Source organism: Puntigrus tetrazona, chromosome 7 (genome assembly GCF_018831695.1).
Source record: "Puntigrus tetrazona isolate hp1 chromosome 7, ASM1883169v1, whole genome shotgun sequence".
Lineage (NCBI taxonomy): Eukaryota > Metazoa > Chordata > Actinopteri > Cypriniformes > Cyprinidae > Puntigrus > Puntigrus tetrazona.
This window is the reverse complement of record NC_056705.1, coordinates 21790072-21806408: the sequence shown is the minus strand read 5'-3', so window position 1 is coordinate 21806408 and position 16337 is coordinate 21790072. Positions and strand designations below refer to the sequence as shown.

Here is a 16337-nt window from a genome sequence, read left to right as displayed (position 1 = left end):
GTATGCATTAGGGAAGATTAGGTTTATAAATAACTACACTTCATCCAGGTAACAATAAGTTAGTCTGAATATCTAATGAAGAAATCTTGTTTAATACAAGGTACAGGTAAACACATTTTTTTCATCCTTCCAGCAAATGGAAATACATAAAAACCTTGACCAATACCAGCCATACACAACCAGATTTAGAGGTAAAAAAAAAATTCAAGGCAACCATATTCATGTTCAAGGCAACCATAGACTGAAATGAAAATTAAAGAGAAAATGAGAAGTCAGTGGTTTAAATCGAGGAGCCTCAGTAAACAAGAGAGGCACAGGGTGACGTACAATTATTCAAATTGATTATGTCAAAGGGACTTTAAAAATCTAAACGTTATTTTTCCTATTTTTTATTCAGGAACATACAGTTATTCAAAACTTTTGTAAATACAAAATTAATCATTTTCACATATTGTGTTGGACAACAGGTGGACGTCGAATCAAAAAAAACTAAACAAAAACACTGGTCTAGGATTTTCGAGCTGCTGGCCGAAAAACCCTAAAAGACTTTATAATGGCATGTGTTGATTTATTTCTTCTGTTGGATTTTACTTGAATTTCACAGAACATAAAGGACACTATATTAAAAAAATCATGGATGCCGCAAGTAAAGTCTCTTAGCAGTGCTTTAATTTTCTCAATCATTTCAACTGAGCCCAACAAATGACGAGACAGAAAGTGCATGACCTCTCTAATGGCACAATCTAAAGGCTTCACAATGTATTAAAACATCTGCGATTCTATAAAATCTGTCAATCTCTGAAATGGCACATTCTTAAACATATAGGATCAGAGAAGAAATCCTGCAGTCAGGGAATGGAGAATGGAAATGTGTGAAATAACAGGCAGTCAGCCAGCAGACAGAATGAAAGGAAGGAGATGGGTCTAGTTTGACTGGTTCTTATTTCCAAGCTTAGACCAGGTCGAAGTGTGCTAGAGCTAAAAAGGATGTAGCATTAGACTCCTTAACAGGACATACGTACATTCATGGATACGGAAGCAACATATTTATTTTTCTTAAGTACCAAATGCATTAATGCAAATGAAATGATAGGTTGTTATGAAAAACAAAGACACCGACGTGTGTGAGTGTATGGGGATGTCGAGTCATTTCTCCATGACTCTGATGTCCTGATGGCTTCAGAACTCAACTGAGGCAGCAGCACTTCTCCTAACAGCCGTTAACAAGGAAATCCAGGTTAACTGCTTCTCTTTCATGAGCCTTTATACGATCCCTGAGTTCTGCTTCCCTTCAAAAAAGACTCGCCGTCTTTTGCATTAGGAAAAAGCTTAATGTCAATGGTAGACCTGCCATGATATTATACAGTCTGGTAAGCAGACTAACAAAACAATCCTTAAATACAAAAAGCTGATAATCATCACTAAATCAGCAAACATCTCCAGTAGTTTAAGGGTATAAAACTGTACACTATTATTCAAAGGTTTGGGGTCATATTTTATTATTTTATTTTTTTAGCAATTCTTTTATTTAGCAAGAATGCATTAAATTACACAAAATATTAAGCAGCGCAACTGCTAATAAGCGATTATTGAGCAGCAAATTTATGAATGATTTCTGAGGGATCACGTGACACTGAAGACAAAGCTGAAAAATCAGCTTTGACATTACAAGGAATAAACTACTTTTCAAAGTAGAATTAGAAAGCAGCTGTTTTAAATATTAATGTTGTCGCTGTAGATTTCGAAAAAAATAAATTCAGCCTTGGTGAGAATTAAAGGCTTCTTTCAAAACCTTCACGTTTCAAAAAAATATCTTGCCGACCTCGACCTTTTGAACGGTATGTATAATATAAGAGGAAAAATGCATTTATGTAGAGCACAACCAACACTTTAACATTCAGATGTGAACGTATAAAGCATCATTCTGAGAGAACTGGCCGGTTCTGTTAAAACTTAGACGACCGTAGGATCGTTTCCCCTCTGCGGGCGACACGGTGAATCTCTTATAAGGTGCCGGGCAGCTCAGGTGAGAGGAGATCTCTGAAGTCTTTTCAGATTCTGAAGGTCATGACAGAATATTACTAATGGAAGACTGTTATATTCCATGTGGGAAAGTATACTCAGTCCTTGGTAATCAAATGGTGTTATAGTGTTGCAGTCACATTCATAAGATTTTTGGTGATTTCTAGCAAGTGAACAATCTGGAGCTGAACTGTGAGATTTTCTAATTAAGAATGACACTGCAGTGTCTGAGCTGAGATTGATTCCTCCATTTATACAATGAAGGAAAAAATGTCAAACATTCTACAACTACAAGACTCAAAACCTTTTAGTCCACTACCGTTCAAAGGTTTAGGAGTCAGTACGATTTTTTAACACATCTGATAGAAGTCTCTTTTATGCTCACCAAGGCTGCCTGTTTCTTTTATGAAAATACATAAACTGCAATGTTTTATCAGAGTTTAACAGAACTGTTGAATTTTAATTCCCTGTGATGCAAAGCTGAATTTTATAGCAGCCATGACTTCAGTGTCACGTGATCCTTCAGAAATCATCTTAATATGCTAATGGGGTGATTATTTCTTATGATCGATGCTCAAAAGTGTGCCGCTTAATGCTTTTGTGGAAACTGTCAATTTTGGCTTTTGATTCTTTGTAAAAAGAAAGATCAGAAGAACTGCATTTATTCGAAGCGGAAATATTCGTAACAATGTTGAATCCAGTATGGCCACTTTGATTACATTTTTTGATTTACAAATCTAAGAAAATGAAAGAATTTTTTTTACTGAACCCAATGCTTCGAACGGCAGCGCGTTTATGTGTATAAAGATTGATTTCAGTCTGACTAAAGCAATAATTTGTCTTTTAAAATGCATATGAATGATGACTGAAGTCGTACCAGTCGGGTTTCTGCAAAGTTGCACTAACAGATGTAATTGCAGCATGATTTTATGTGGCATGTACACATGTTAAAGGGATGGTTCATCCACCCACCATCACGGTACTATCGAGAACTGGCATCAATTTCTAATTTAGAAGGGAATAAATATTTAAAGTGTTTTCTTTGTGCACAAAAAGTATTCTCATAGCTTTATAAAACTACAGTTGAACCACTGATATCACACTGACTATTTTAATGATGTCTTTACTACCTTTCTGGGCTTGAACTTCATCAAAAATATTTTACTTGCAGGAACAACATGAGGGTATTTAATTAATGACAAACTTTTGGGGTGAACTATCCCTTTAATCAGACTGCAGTTGGCTTTAGTCTTGTGTATTTAATTCTTCAAATATCTGTTTAAGTATATGTATACTTAAAATGTAAAAAGGCAAAAAACTTGATTCTAACTGCGTATGTAAACGTACTGTACTTTACGACTCTGGATGGAAGTCTGTTGGTTGAACCTAGCAAGGCTCACTGTGTTGGCACAAAATCAGAACAGGGGTGGTGATGAAGGCTATTCAGTGCACTAACAAAATCTCATCATCCTCTTCCTCGCTAGTTGTGAGTCTGCAAAGCCTGACACTGTCACTAGGAACCTCTTCTGTTACTGAAGATTTCCTGGCGTGCCCATGAGCATCTGTGAGCGAGTCTGTGTGTGTGTCCATATGTGGTTTTCTGAACGTGGGAAAGCTTCGCTGCTCCTCGGACTGACCGCTGGAGGACGTGGGTGACTCAGGGGAGGAGAGCGGTGAGATGCCCACAGAGGTGTACCGTAAGAGAGAGACTCCTCTGAGCTCTGCAGCCAGTTCCTGCACCAGCCGCCTGGAACACCTCGACCGGCTTGTGCTGCGTTTGGGGCTGTCGGGGGGTCCAGGAGGACTGTCGTCATCTTTATGTTTAGGGGAAATGACCTGTTTGGATCTCATTCTGATCCTCTCTAAACTTCTGTCATCTTCATCATCTTCGTCCTCCAGGGTGTCAGAGGTGGAGCGGGGTGAGCCGGGGGAGGGCAAGGACAGAGGAGAGGATGGGGACTCTCTGTCAGGTAGGCAGAGAGCCTCGGTGTGAGCCTGCAGGGCCAGTCCCAGTGCCACCGTTGAACAGGGGGGCGGAGTCTGTCCCGCACTGTCACTTGGCTCCTCGATGCCATCGTCCGTTGTGTTGTAGCTGTGGAGGCTCAGATCGGGGTGCGTGCTTGTGTGCGTGTGGCCTGGAGGTGTGAGGAGAGGTATCTGACCCCGTAACCGAGAGCCACGATGAAACAGGCGATTCCAAAGACGACCAAGTCGCCGCCGAGAAGAGGAGCGACGAGAAGAGTGGCGACGTATCTGCCTCCGCATTGCTGAGCGGAGATTCTGCAGAACAGATGCCTGGGAGAGACAGAAAAACAATAGACTTTATTAAAAACCCTGTAATTTCACTAGGAATACAGAATTGGTTTGTTTCCAAGTTTGGACCAATCAACCAGTAGAAAGTTGTTTGTTTCTAACGTGACTTCTGTGTGAGCAGTGCATATTACACTAATAACAATGGAAAGCAGATATGTTTTTGCAATCAAAATTTTGCAAAATTTTTACTAATATGAAAGCAGTTTAAATTAGCTGTTAGTATTTTATTGGTGATTGAAGAGCTTTGGCGTGCCTTATTTTACACATAAGCTAGCTGAGAGGAGTTTGGAGAATGGACAATTTTGAGGAATTTGATGAACCTGTGAGATCTTCTTCAAGGTGCAAATGGAAATTAAAAGCTGAAAAACGTTTTACGGAAGCACGCAAAAGCTTCTCGTCACAACGGTGAGGGAAAAGCTCTGTGTATGGTGTGTAATCACAACATCCATTCAGTCTATGATCACAACAACGTTTGTCAAGCATCTTCAATGTCATCTAAAGAGATTACAAACAATAAACAAGTGTTTTTTTTCCAAAACAAACAAAACCAAAACAACTATTGGAGTTATCTGCTTTTGCTATAAAACCAACATTTAATATATAAAAAATACTTTCATTGAACTTTAATTTGATAAATTACCTATATTTAAGTAATTAATATTTAAAACAACCCAACTGCTTGATATTACTTGGAATATCAGAACAGAAAAAAACAGATTTCAGAGTTACAGATTTTCTTCACTTTCAAGAACTCTTCATCTGCTGCTAGTTTAAATTGAGTGTCATCTTCACATACCTGGGTGGGGTTGTACACTGGGAAGTCATCGACTGGAGGTATGAGACCTTGAGCTATCAGCTGACCATAAGAGGGCGGAGCCTCCCTCTGAACAAACTCCGCCTCTAGCCGAGTCATCTGGGTTTCAAAAGCTCTATGAGAAAGAGGAACACAAAAAGAGCTGTTTTATAAAGATGCTGATTGATGCTGTTTAAAAATGTATAAAAAAAACAATGACTTTTGAAAAAAGGGAAGCTACTGAACACAAGCAGGCAGGATATCTCTTGAGAATCCCCAAGAGCTGTTACTAAACCAGCATTTTGACAGTTTGATGAAGTGCAGGTATTTTGGGTGCTGCTGTGTCTTTACAAGGCTAACTGGAGAAAAACTGTGCATCACCTCCCAGAGCAGAGTATGGGTTACTGCAAAACCAATTATGTTTAAAGTGAAACAAGATAAGAGTAAATCCTCTTTCTCCTCATGTTTTCTTTCTTTATCTGGTTGGGATAAACCTGTGCTTTTCTAGTTTTTAAGCAATGGTTTGGCTATGGAGGTGAAACTATTTAGGTAACAATACAAATTATATGTAAAACACTGATTAAATAAATTCAAGCAAAAACAAAATTAGAAATACTAAGAAAAAAAAAGTAACACTTCAGTATAGGGACCAAATCTCACTATTAAGTAGTTGCTTATTAGCATGCCTACTATAAACATATTGACAGTTTATTAATATTTATAAAGCACATATAACCAATTCTACAATCCTACCCAATACCTAAATGTACCAACTACCTTACTAACTATTAATAAGCAGCAAATTAGGAGTTTATCTAGGCAAAAATAGATAATAAAAATAAATATTAAACGAATATACGGTACATATACACATATCATGTGCATAATAATATAATACATTTTAAAATGTAAATTTCATAAAGCACTACACATTTTCTGACGGTGGAAATCACCTGACCTGTACTCTCTTGTCCTGAGCGAGTAGAGTTTAAAGGCACAGCCCAGTGCAATGACCAGCAGCAGTCCACAGACCAAGCTGCCAATCAGTGCCGCTGTGATCACCTTCCTGGGCACGGATGCAAGACAGTCTCTTTCATCACTGCCGTCGAGGCAGTCCTCCTGTCCATCGCAGCGCCACGTCTCAAAGATGCACAGGTTGGTTCCACAGTGGAAGTTTCCAGGCTGGCAGTCAAAGCAGTTTTTCTCATCTGAGCCGTCGGGGCACTTCTTCTGGTTGTTACACCTCTCGGAGGCCGAGTAACACGCCCCACTGCCACCCTCGCAGGGATACTCTCCTGGTTGGCACAGAGGGCAGTCCTCCTCATCTCGGCCACCAGGGCAATGCCAGTAGCCGTCACAGCGCTGCAGCTCAGAGTAACAGCCCTCGTCCGTGCCACATGGATGCTCACCTGGGAAGCAGTACCCTTTAACCTGCAGAGAGAGGAATGGAGGTTAACACATTGTTAGTGTTAGTGTATGAATCCTAACCATAAACTGCAGTAAGTACAGTTTACTTCACAGTTTTTCTTGTGGAGATCTAGTTCAAGCTACATATCAAGTTATATAGCTAGAGGATAGTATCTCTGCAGATTCAAACCATAATATATTATAAGAACATTTTTCACTTTTTTTCTATACAAACTACTGTTATAAAATTGAAAGTCAGTAAGATTTTTTTGGTGACACTTAAGTTTAGGGACCAGTTGTAACTACTTGCTTATAAGCATGCCTATTATGCATATTGACTGATTATGATTATAAATAGAGTAAAAACAACAACTGTTGTAATGTATTTTCAAATGTTATATATAACATTATGTTTTTTTAAGGGAATTGTTCATTTTCATCAGTCATTACTTCAGCCTTTGCTGTCACGTGGTCCTTCAGAAATAATTCTATTATGTTGATTTGCTGTTCAAGAAACATTTGTATTATTATTTATAAATATTATTAAAAACAACCATGCTGCTTAATTTTTAATAGAAATCATCATATTTTTTTAAAAGAATTCTCTGAATAATAGAAAGTAGTTATTTGAAATATATTTTAAACACAACTGTCTTTATTGCCACTTTAAATACATTTTATGTGCTCTTGCTGAATATAAATATTACTTGATTTCATATTTTTGTTTTTCACCCAAACTTGTCATCACATAAAAATCATCATATCTTCACACGATGTATGAAAAAATAAGCTTTTAACAATGTACTAAAATACAATTCTACACTGTACTACTTCTTGTTTTGATCTAGTTTTGCATTGTCTGTCCTACTCAGTCCACCTGTCGTCTATTAATTAGCCCCATTAGTCCTTGTTTGGTTTAGTAATAATAGTTCTATGTTTCCTGAGTTAATTCCTCCTGTCTCCATTTATTATTTTATAAATGTGTTGTGTTTATTGTTTCTCTAAGTTTGGGTCAAATACTCTTGCTGCCTGATCATGGTCTCCGTGAGCTTTTGATACAAAAACCAATTACAGTACAATAGCAAAGTATTCAAACAAGAAACACAATGTCAATGCAAATGGAGGACATCATTTATCAGCATCACCAAGATTGAGAGACCTGGTAGGTGGCGTTGAATCCGTGTCCAGGGCTGTGTGGTTTGGCATGATAGAAGATGCTCATCTGTCCCTGGGATGACTCCAAGAGGGCTCGTCTGTGGTTATTATGGTGAGAGAGAGACTGCAGAAGACGTTCTGCACGTTCTCCCAAACCATCGTAAACACGGACAGAATCTCCCACACCCAGCTGTAGGTCCACCTGCAAAACCAACGGCTTGGGGTCCTGGAACCAAACCAGTTAGGCAGAATGCTGTAAGTGATTTAACGCATTCTAAAATGATAATAAATAAGGTTCTTATCGTACTTGTGTGTCTAGGAACCATGTGCAGTGAAGATCTGTGCCAGCGCTCCTGTTTGGACGGAAAAAATCAGGTGAGGCAAACGTCCCATAGAAGTTGACTAAGTGTTTTCCGCAGGAGGTGTCGGGACAGTGGGCCTCGTCGGATCCGTCAGGACAGTCCCTGGCTCCGTTGCAGCGTAGTGACACCGGCAGACAGCGGGTAGATTGGATATCAGAGCACTGCAAGGTACCAGGCGGACACAGACTGACCCGGGCGGGTGTCGGCGGGGCAGCGCAGCTCCTTTCGTCTGTGTTGTCTCCACACTCATCCAATCCATTACAGCGCCAGGAACGTGGCACGCACTTACCATTTCCACATAAATATTCATCATTCTCACAACTACTCTGACCCAGGCGACCTAATGAATAAAAAACAGAGACAAAGAGAGTCTTTTGCACATGTAAACACTGACAGTTTGCTGAAATAAGCCAATCAAATCTACCCACTCTGCAGATGGTGTTTGCCTGGTGACAGCTTAACAAACACAGCCGTTCGGTATTATTGATTGAACTGCACCTCTGAGGAAAAGGCACTAACGCAGCATTTCACTCCTCTCACACACACACACACACACACACACGCTCATGCGCACATTCCCCGTGGAGTCGAGCAACGACAGCCAATTATCTCCTTCATCTTCATTAGCTGCATATTAGATCTAACTAATAATCAACAGCCGAGATCTGTGTAATACACACTGACAGAAGTGCTATCCAAAAATGCACAGATCTTGTGCTGCGAAGCATTAGCGTTTCATCACAGATCTATGGCCATATACTATTGATCTGGTCAATCTGTGCTTACAGTAAATCTATATGCCACAGCAACAGTCTCTGTGATTTAGTGGCTCTCTAATGTAGGAAAACAACTAAATCTGATGAAACATTACAACTCAAAAGAAAACGCATAAAGTATGTTAAGCAATATGCCCAATCAACTGATATTAAACCTTAGAACGCAAAAGCATAATATGGCATCAACACTGTACTTCTGTTTGGAGTTTTGCTCACCCAAACATGTAAAACAAAACAAAACAAACAAATAATTGGGCACAAAATCAAATCAAACATTGAGCCCAAAATCCGCATATTAGAATGATTCCTGAAGGAGCATGTGACGCTGAAGAATGAAGTAATGCTTGCTGAAAATTCAGCTTTGCCATAGAAGGAATAAATTATATTTAGTCTACATTAGTTCTGTCAAATGATTAATCACTCACATCCAAAACAAAGGTTTTTATTTCCATAATATACGTATGTGTACTGTGTATATTTATTATGCATATATAAATACACACATACAGTACATATTTCTATATGTATATTTTTATACTATACAGAAATATATTTAATATATAGATATACCATATTTTTCTGAAATATATACATGCACGTGTTTATACACGGCACACAGAAAATGACAGAAAAAAAGTTCTTCACACAGTTATCATATTAGAAGAACTGGAATATGGGGCACACGTACAAACTACTTTTACTACGAAACACAAAAGAGCAGAAAGGGCTTCTAATGGAACATATTCACACTCTGAGTTCACTCACCTCGTATATAAGACAGTCTGAAGCCCTGTGCCTGTCCAGAGCTGTTCGACTGAGAGTGAAAGTAGACCCAGACTCGTCCTCTGGATGAGATGAAGGGAGGAGGAAGAACAGAGCCACAGAAGCGATACTCAGCTTTCCACGTGGGGCCGAGCAGCAGCCAGTCTCCCCTGCAGTCCCCCGTGTCCTCCACATCAAAGCTGTGAAAACTGGACACAGCAAACACACTGTGTTTAATACATGGGCTGAAACCTCTGCTGCCACGGTATAATAGCGTACGCTAGCCTACATAAAAACTTCTAGAACAACATCAATAAATGAAATGTCAGAGGTGCAATAAATCGATAAAAAGAAGATTAAAAGAAAAGAAAAACATTAAAAGAAAATGTCACATTAATATTCTAAAAAAACCTATTAGTTTTCTTCTCTTTTCCTTATATGACCCTTTTATGTGTTTGATTTTCTCACCACACCAACCTCTTCTGCTGTGACAATACAAGACAGTTCTGCTTGTTTAAAAGTTGAGCAGTACGTTGGAAAATATTCTTAATATACTATTAATATACTTGCATATTAATAATTCATTTTAAATATGATATAAATACCAATCATATATATATATATATATATATATATATATATATATATATATATATATATATATATATATATATATATATATATATATATATATATATATATATATATATATATATATATATGCGATAGAATAATGTCCAACAAAGAAATTTATTTGTTTTTCTTTTTCTTTATTACAGGTGCTTCTTAATGGTTTTCCCTACAAAAATAGTTTTCATTAATATAATAGTATTTCCTCAGATACCACCTTAAATTAAACAATCATACAGATTTTCCCACATAATATGAAGGACCCTAATAACATTTTTGTTACATCAAAGAATGGAAGACTATAAACAAAAGAGAGTGCAGTAGAACTATTATATAGATTAATAGATTACACACGCTCTCTCTCTCTCTCTCTCTCTCTCTCACACACACACACACACACAGGCTGACACAAATACTTAAAAGTGTGAGATAAAATCAGAATCCAGTACCATTACAGAACAATGGATTATTTGCAGCCAAGAATTTGACAATGTTATACATCTATTGCTATGCTCTCTCTCTCTTTCTCCCTGCCATCTACTCTTCAAATTCAGCTGCTTTATCAAATCTTTTGTTTTAAAATACATTTCTAATGTCTTCAGGAGTGGCAAAACATGTCAGAGTAAGATATACTCGGATGTTCTTGGGCAGATTTCACTTAATGATTTTATAGTTCAGGCTGAAATATGATATCACAAATATTTCGTCCATAAGCAAGAATAAAACTTTTATTCACCATAAAGCAGAGACATGACTTTCACCCCTACCGTGTGACCCAATAACTCAGCAGAATACATTTTAATTTAAATGATGAGATAGACATTATTAAACTGCACTTTCACAGAGTAGTCATTAAAATACAGACATTCAAATCTCCTCTGGCTGTCATTTAAATGGACGTGCACACACACATTATGCAAAGCTTCTGAATATTTCAGACAGGTCTCAAGAAAAAGGATGACCTGATGGCCCGGGGCCAGCGTCAGACAGTTTTTGGCCAGTTGGCATAACTGTCTCTTTACCTCTCAGGCCTGTGCTGCACTGCAACAATAGCTTATACTCAGCGATCTAAACAGTGTTTTTGTGCACTGTTTAGATATATTAATCATTGTCAAACATTAGGCTTTATCAAAACTGCAATTTTCAGAATAAAATTATGAAAAGTATAACCATTATATTATATTTCCAATATTAAAAAAATAAATAAAAATAAATTAATTTTTAAAAACTACAAATGTTAATATTGTTCTTTATAACACATTTTTTGCAATGCGAACAGGGAAAATATCAGCAGGAAAATAAAAGGGACACACAAAAGACATCTCATCTCAGTACTCGAAGAACAGGTCAGATTCCCATATGTCAGTGTGTCTGAGGCAATTTGACAAAACGGGATTGATGAAGTGTTGCATAAATGCCTCTGCTCCAGCTTTTAGACAATGAATAATTAGCCAGCATGGATTAAAATACATTTTAATTCTATTTATCAGTACTATCATCCTTTTCCACTTCAAGGTTTGCCCTAAGAACAAATCTCAGAAGAGATGATGTCATGCTTTTAGATAATATCATTAAAGCGGTGACGTAGCCCACAAACTCACACACACACACACACACACACACACACACAACAGTGGCAGGAGAGGCAAGAAATAGTACATTATAAAATCCCTGCAGTCAGCTCTAGTCACACAGCAGTCTAAGCACTTTCATATGGAAGAATGCGCAAACCAATATACACTTGCAAACAGGCTCATAAACACCGAAATGCAAAAAACTATTCATTAGTGTGAAAAACGCTTACGTTGGTTTTTTGTTCGGAAATACCGTGCAGTCATACAACGGAGTAAAATAAAAACTGTTGGGGTCTCTAACAGTGTGAAAGTTGCTGTAAATAATTTATGTTCATGAAGAGCAGCACTTCCTGCTTGCACAGAGGACAAATACAAGCGCACAAGAACGGGACAGATGCTGGTGGGACATCTTGTTACAAGTCCCCACTCATTTAATCACCGCTGCGAGAGACAGCTTGCATGCATCTACCTGATGGTGATCACATCTCCGCGGCTTCCTTGTATATTCCAGCTGCAGTTCACTCCGGGCGGATAGTTGAGGGGCCACGATGGGCTGTAGATCACTCCTCTCCTCTCGGTGTGTAACTCCACTTTCCCACCACAGGCAGCTGAGGAACACACACACAAGACATTTCTATTGTTTGTGTTTGGCGGAGTGACTCATGAGTGACCACAGCTCACACACTGTGATTGAGATGACATCAACGCATCGCACCAGGCTTCATGGATTCCTGAGCCATATATTTCGTGGCAAGAATTTGATCCACTCACTCAAGAAGGAAAAGAGAGAGCCTGTGCAATTGCACTGACATATAATACTCAATTTAGCAGGGATGTGTGTGAGAGTGCATGCTCACGATTACGAATCCCAACAGAAAGATAAGAAAGAAATAGCCTGGGAAGCAACAGAAATAGTTCAGGAAGAATGAGGAAGTCCAAGTAAGTATATAAACAGCTAACTATTGTTTTCTTGCAATGTATCTACAATGCAGACACGCGCGTTTCCTGGACTTTTCCAATCATTGGTTATTTCAGGATTTTAGATTATACACCAGTGATGCTCAAATCTGGACCTCGAGGTGCATTTTCCTGCAAAGTTTAGCTTTAACCCTAATCAAACACTAATCAGAGTCTTCAAGATCTTAAGAAAATGTAGGTGAGTTTTATCAGGGTTGGAGCTAAACTCTGCAGTGCATTGGACCTCCAGTGTAAGATGTGAGGAACCCTGTTATATATATGTGGGGTGTAACGATTTGAGTATTGTGTATTGCATGATTCATGGTAATTTCCCAAATATATAACATATTTAGGGTCTCTTAACTAGTTGCATAATTAGGATGCATATTACTAGAATATTAGCCATTTATCAGTACTCATTAAGCACATATTAATGTCTTATTCTACATCCCTAATCCTACCTAATACCTAAACCTAAAAACTAGCTCACCAACTATTAATTAGGATTTTATTGAGGAAAAAGTTGTAGTAAATAGTGAATTAGTGTTTCCTATTCTAAAGTGTTACCACAAATATTTTATATAATAAAATCATTAGTGATTAGGGTTTTATATAATAATTTATATGCAAATATATAATACATTTAGAACAACAACAAAAAAATACTCTCTTTAATAGTTCTATGGCCTTTTGAGAACTAGAAATCACGGTTATAAAATTCCCTGCTATTTCTATGTTTTGCACGAGATGAAATTCCTGAATACAGATGCCGGCTCATGTTGTGATGCTCCTCAGCTCCATCTCTCATTTATTACTCTCCAGGAAGAACACACATCTGTCATACACCCGGTGACTGCTTTTACTCTACACATAATATGATTATGTCTAGGAGTGTCTGAAAGCCTTGAGCAAACCTGAAAGGAAGAAGCTAATAATACCCCGTTCTCTGCGTGAGAGAACAGGACAGACATCAGGGGAATCCCAGCATACGAGCAACAAATCATTTTATGATCTTGAGTCTTAAGGCTCACTGACATTCTCTTACTTCCCCAGATACATACAGCGCACGTTATAATCGCTATCAGGGTAGACAACATATTCAATTTTACACAGAAGAAAATAAGGCAGTGAGGCTTAAATAACCTGAACTCGAAGCTGTCTTGCCTGTATTATTTATGTGTCTGCTTAGTTACTTTCTCTAAATGAAATCCTACCAAAGCACCTACGAACACAAGGAAGAACATTTTGTTGCTATTGGGTTATCTGGCTTTGTTGTTTTCAATTTCAGAAGTACCGCAAACTATTAAAGTTAAATATAATGAACGTCATTGTTAGCAGATCCTCTAATAGGAAACAGTGTGTAAATATCAGTGATTCACATTGACTTTTAATAGATAAAAAAACATGTTTGGACACGAAATGCATTGCATTTGGGTGTGTGAGAGTGATGAAGAGACACAGAAAAAGGTCCCTTTGTCTGTCTGTGTGTGTGTGTGTTTGTGTGTGTGTGTGTGTGTGTGTGTGTGTGTGTGTGTGTGTGTGTGTGATGAAGAGCTCTAGGTGTTACTGGTACTATCAACATGCCCCCACCCCCAACCAAACCCTCTTTTGTCACCACCCCTTCACTGGAAAACACCTCCAAACACCACAGCCATTCCTCCCCTTTCCACGCTTCTTTCTCTCGCATGAGAGCATCCGCTTGAGTTAAAGCCGGCGTCTCTTTTCGTCTCACTCTCTTTTATCTGCGGTTGTCTGTTGAGCATTTAGCTGACCTCAACAGATCATGTGTTACTCAAACAAGCCTAGAGTGCTATCTAGGAATAGATTACGGGTGATATCAGATGCCCAGTGTTTGGGAGACGTGAAAGCTGCCGTCTAGTTGTACACATAGGTTTTACGCTCAAAACCAACGCTCAGAATCCCGAGGAGGTCGAAAAAGCACACTTTATCTGACCAGAACGTTTTGGGCTGGTACAAGCTGGTCTCCAAGCCTGGGAGATGCTGGTGCTCAGTAAGTTTAGGTGCCCTACCACTATTGAAAAGAGTATCAAACATGTCTAAAACCAATCAATAGACCAGCCTGGAGAAACCAGCGAACCCCTGTAGAAAATATTGTTAAGTGGTATAGGTAATGTTTACATTTTAATTACAACGCGGTGCGAAGAACTGCACGTGAACGACTCAATTAGCATTTTTTTTTTAAATCAGCGACAGGCTGCACAATAACGCACTTTTTAATTTAGAAAAACACAAACAGCCATCGTCTTGGAGGAGATCAGACGGACACCGCCGTGTTTATAACTGCCATGGCAACAAGCCAAACGCGGGTATGTCCTCCTCGGCTCTCTGGATGCTGCAAAACCTGCGTATGCCGCTTAACCTTTCTTTGTCACCGCTGCCATTCCCGTACTTCAACCTGCAGTCGCCCGCCTCGGCTCTGAATTAAATATTTAACATCATTCCGTAACGTGGTTTGAATAGAAGTGCAATGCAATAAAACAAAGTGAGCTAGAGCTCGACTGCTCTCATTTGAATCGACCGCGTAGCTTTTGTTCAATTAAATACCTGGCAGATATAATGTCACGATCCTTCAGAAGTCTACTTACCCACGCAAACCCAAGCCCAGCGCAGACAAATCCATTTCATGAGGTAAAGCCGAATCGCCCCGATCCTCTCCATCATCATCGCCGTCATCTTCTTCTCGTTCACAGCTCAGGTCATTTCCTCACAATCCGGGCAGATTTCGCAGCGCATTTCATTGTCGGCTTCGCGCTCGCGCTCGGTTCAGCGTCTCGCGTCAAAAGCAGCGTCTCTCCTCTTTCTGAGGTTCATTGCGCTGTCTGGAGAAAGACAGAGACCTTCAGAGGAGAGACGGGATTGGAGGTTCAGTGGGGACAGCACAGGACACACTGATTCTTGGTTAATGAATTGCTTTTCTTGGGGCGATCACCAAGCCGGTTACATTTACTTATTGATCACCTTTTTCTTTTCGCAGTACATCTTGACGAGTAATCATGTCGTCCCACTACTTTACTTCAGTTCCACAGTGTGCCAATTATGTAATAAGATGTATGGTGAAGTAATATCGGCAATGCAGCTCAGAGGTCTTCATCTGTCCATCGAAGACTACTGGAGCGCATCTGAGATCATTATTCAAAACACCAAGATAACAAGATGCAGATGTAAACGTGCAATGTTGAACTTAAAGGTAGCATCTTAATACAAAAGCCCGGATGCATTCGTGTAAGATCTTACAATGGATGCATGTAAATAGTTTTTTTTTTTTTACCATAGAATCTGCCTTGGTTTGTTTTCATGGTTTGTCTAGAGACTTACCAGCTGGCAGCGAAAGCCTGCACTCTCGTGGACGGAGGGATGCATCGCTGGAAACCATGGCCGTGCACCATTTTATTATTTTCGTGCTTAGCAATACAATATCGTGCTACGAATCGTTTCAGAGATCTCTGCACTTACTGGGTTCAAAATGCAAAGGTTTTCGTTCGGTTTATACAGCCTACGACTAGAATGTTCTTTGTAACACATTTCCAATCGCATTAGTCCATCCATTTTGAATGCGTTGTTTTGT

The 16337-nt window shown here is 38.9% G+C and overlaps 1 protein-coding gene across 3 annotated transcripts; it reads right to left on the bottom strand.

Moving 5' to 3' along the window:
• Positions 1 to 71: 71 nt before the first annotated feature.
• lrp3 (low density lipoprotein receptor-related protein 3) lies at positions 72 to 16162 on the bottom strand. Of its 3 annotated transcripts, none has more exons than XM_043243933.1 (9): positions 15731 to 16162; positions 15358 to 15609; positions 12264 to 12402; positions 9594 to 9799; positions 7998 to 8392; positions 7695 to 7916; positions 6087 to 6559; positions 5132 to 5264; positions 72 to 4317 (listed from the first exon to the last, which is right to left on the bottom strand). In XM_043243933.1, exons 2-9 carry the CDS (start codon positions 15443 to 15445, stop codon positions 3466 to 3468), a joined length of 2508 nt encoding a protein of 835 aa, XP_043099868.1. In that variant the 5' UTR covers positions 15446 to 15609; positions 15731 to 16162; the 3' UTR covers positions 72 to 3465. The 3 variants fall into 3 exon arrangements, with proteins under 3 accessions (XP_043099868.1, XP_043099869.1, XP_043099867.1); XM_043243934.1 differs by having other exon boundaries at positions 15358 to 15591; XM_043243932.1 differs by having other exon boundaries at positions 15358 to 16162.
• Between the last annotated feature and the right edge of the window lie 175 nt (positions 16163 to 16337).

Bases quoted from the DNA above. Each gene is read 5' to 3' on its own strand.
- lrp3 (XM_043243932.1), bottom strand. From the start codon at position 15,445: ATGACGGCGATGATGATGGAGAGGATCGGGGCGATTCGGCTTTACCTC. The intron at 12,403-15,357 runs GTAAGTAGACTT...TGTGTTCCTCAG, and splicing joins CTGGGCTTGGGTTTGCGTGG to CTGCCTGTGGTGGGAAAGTG. The intron at 9,800-12,263 runs GTAGATGCATGC...TGCTGTGTCCAG, and splicing joins GGAGATGTGATCACCATCAG to TTTTCACAGCTTTGATGTGG.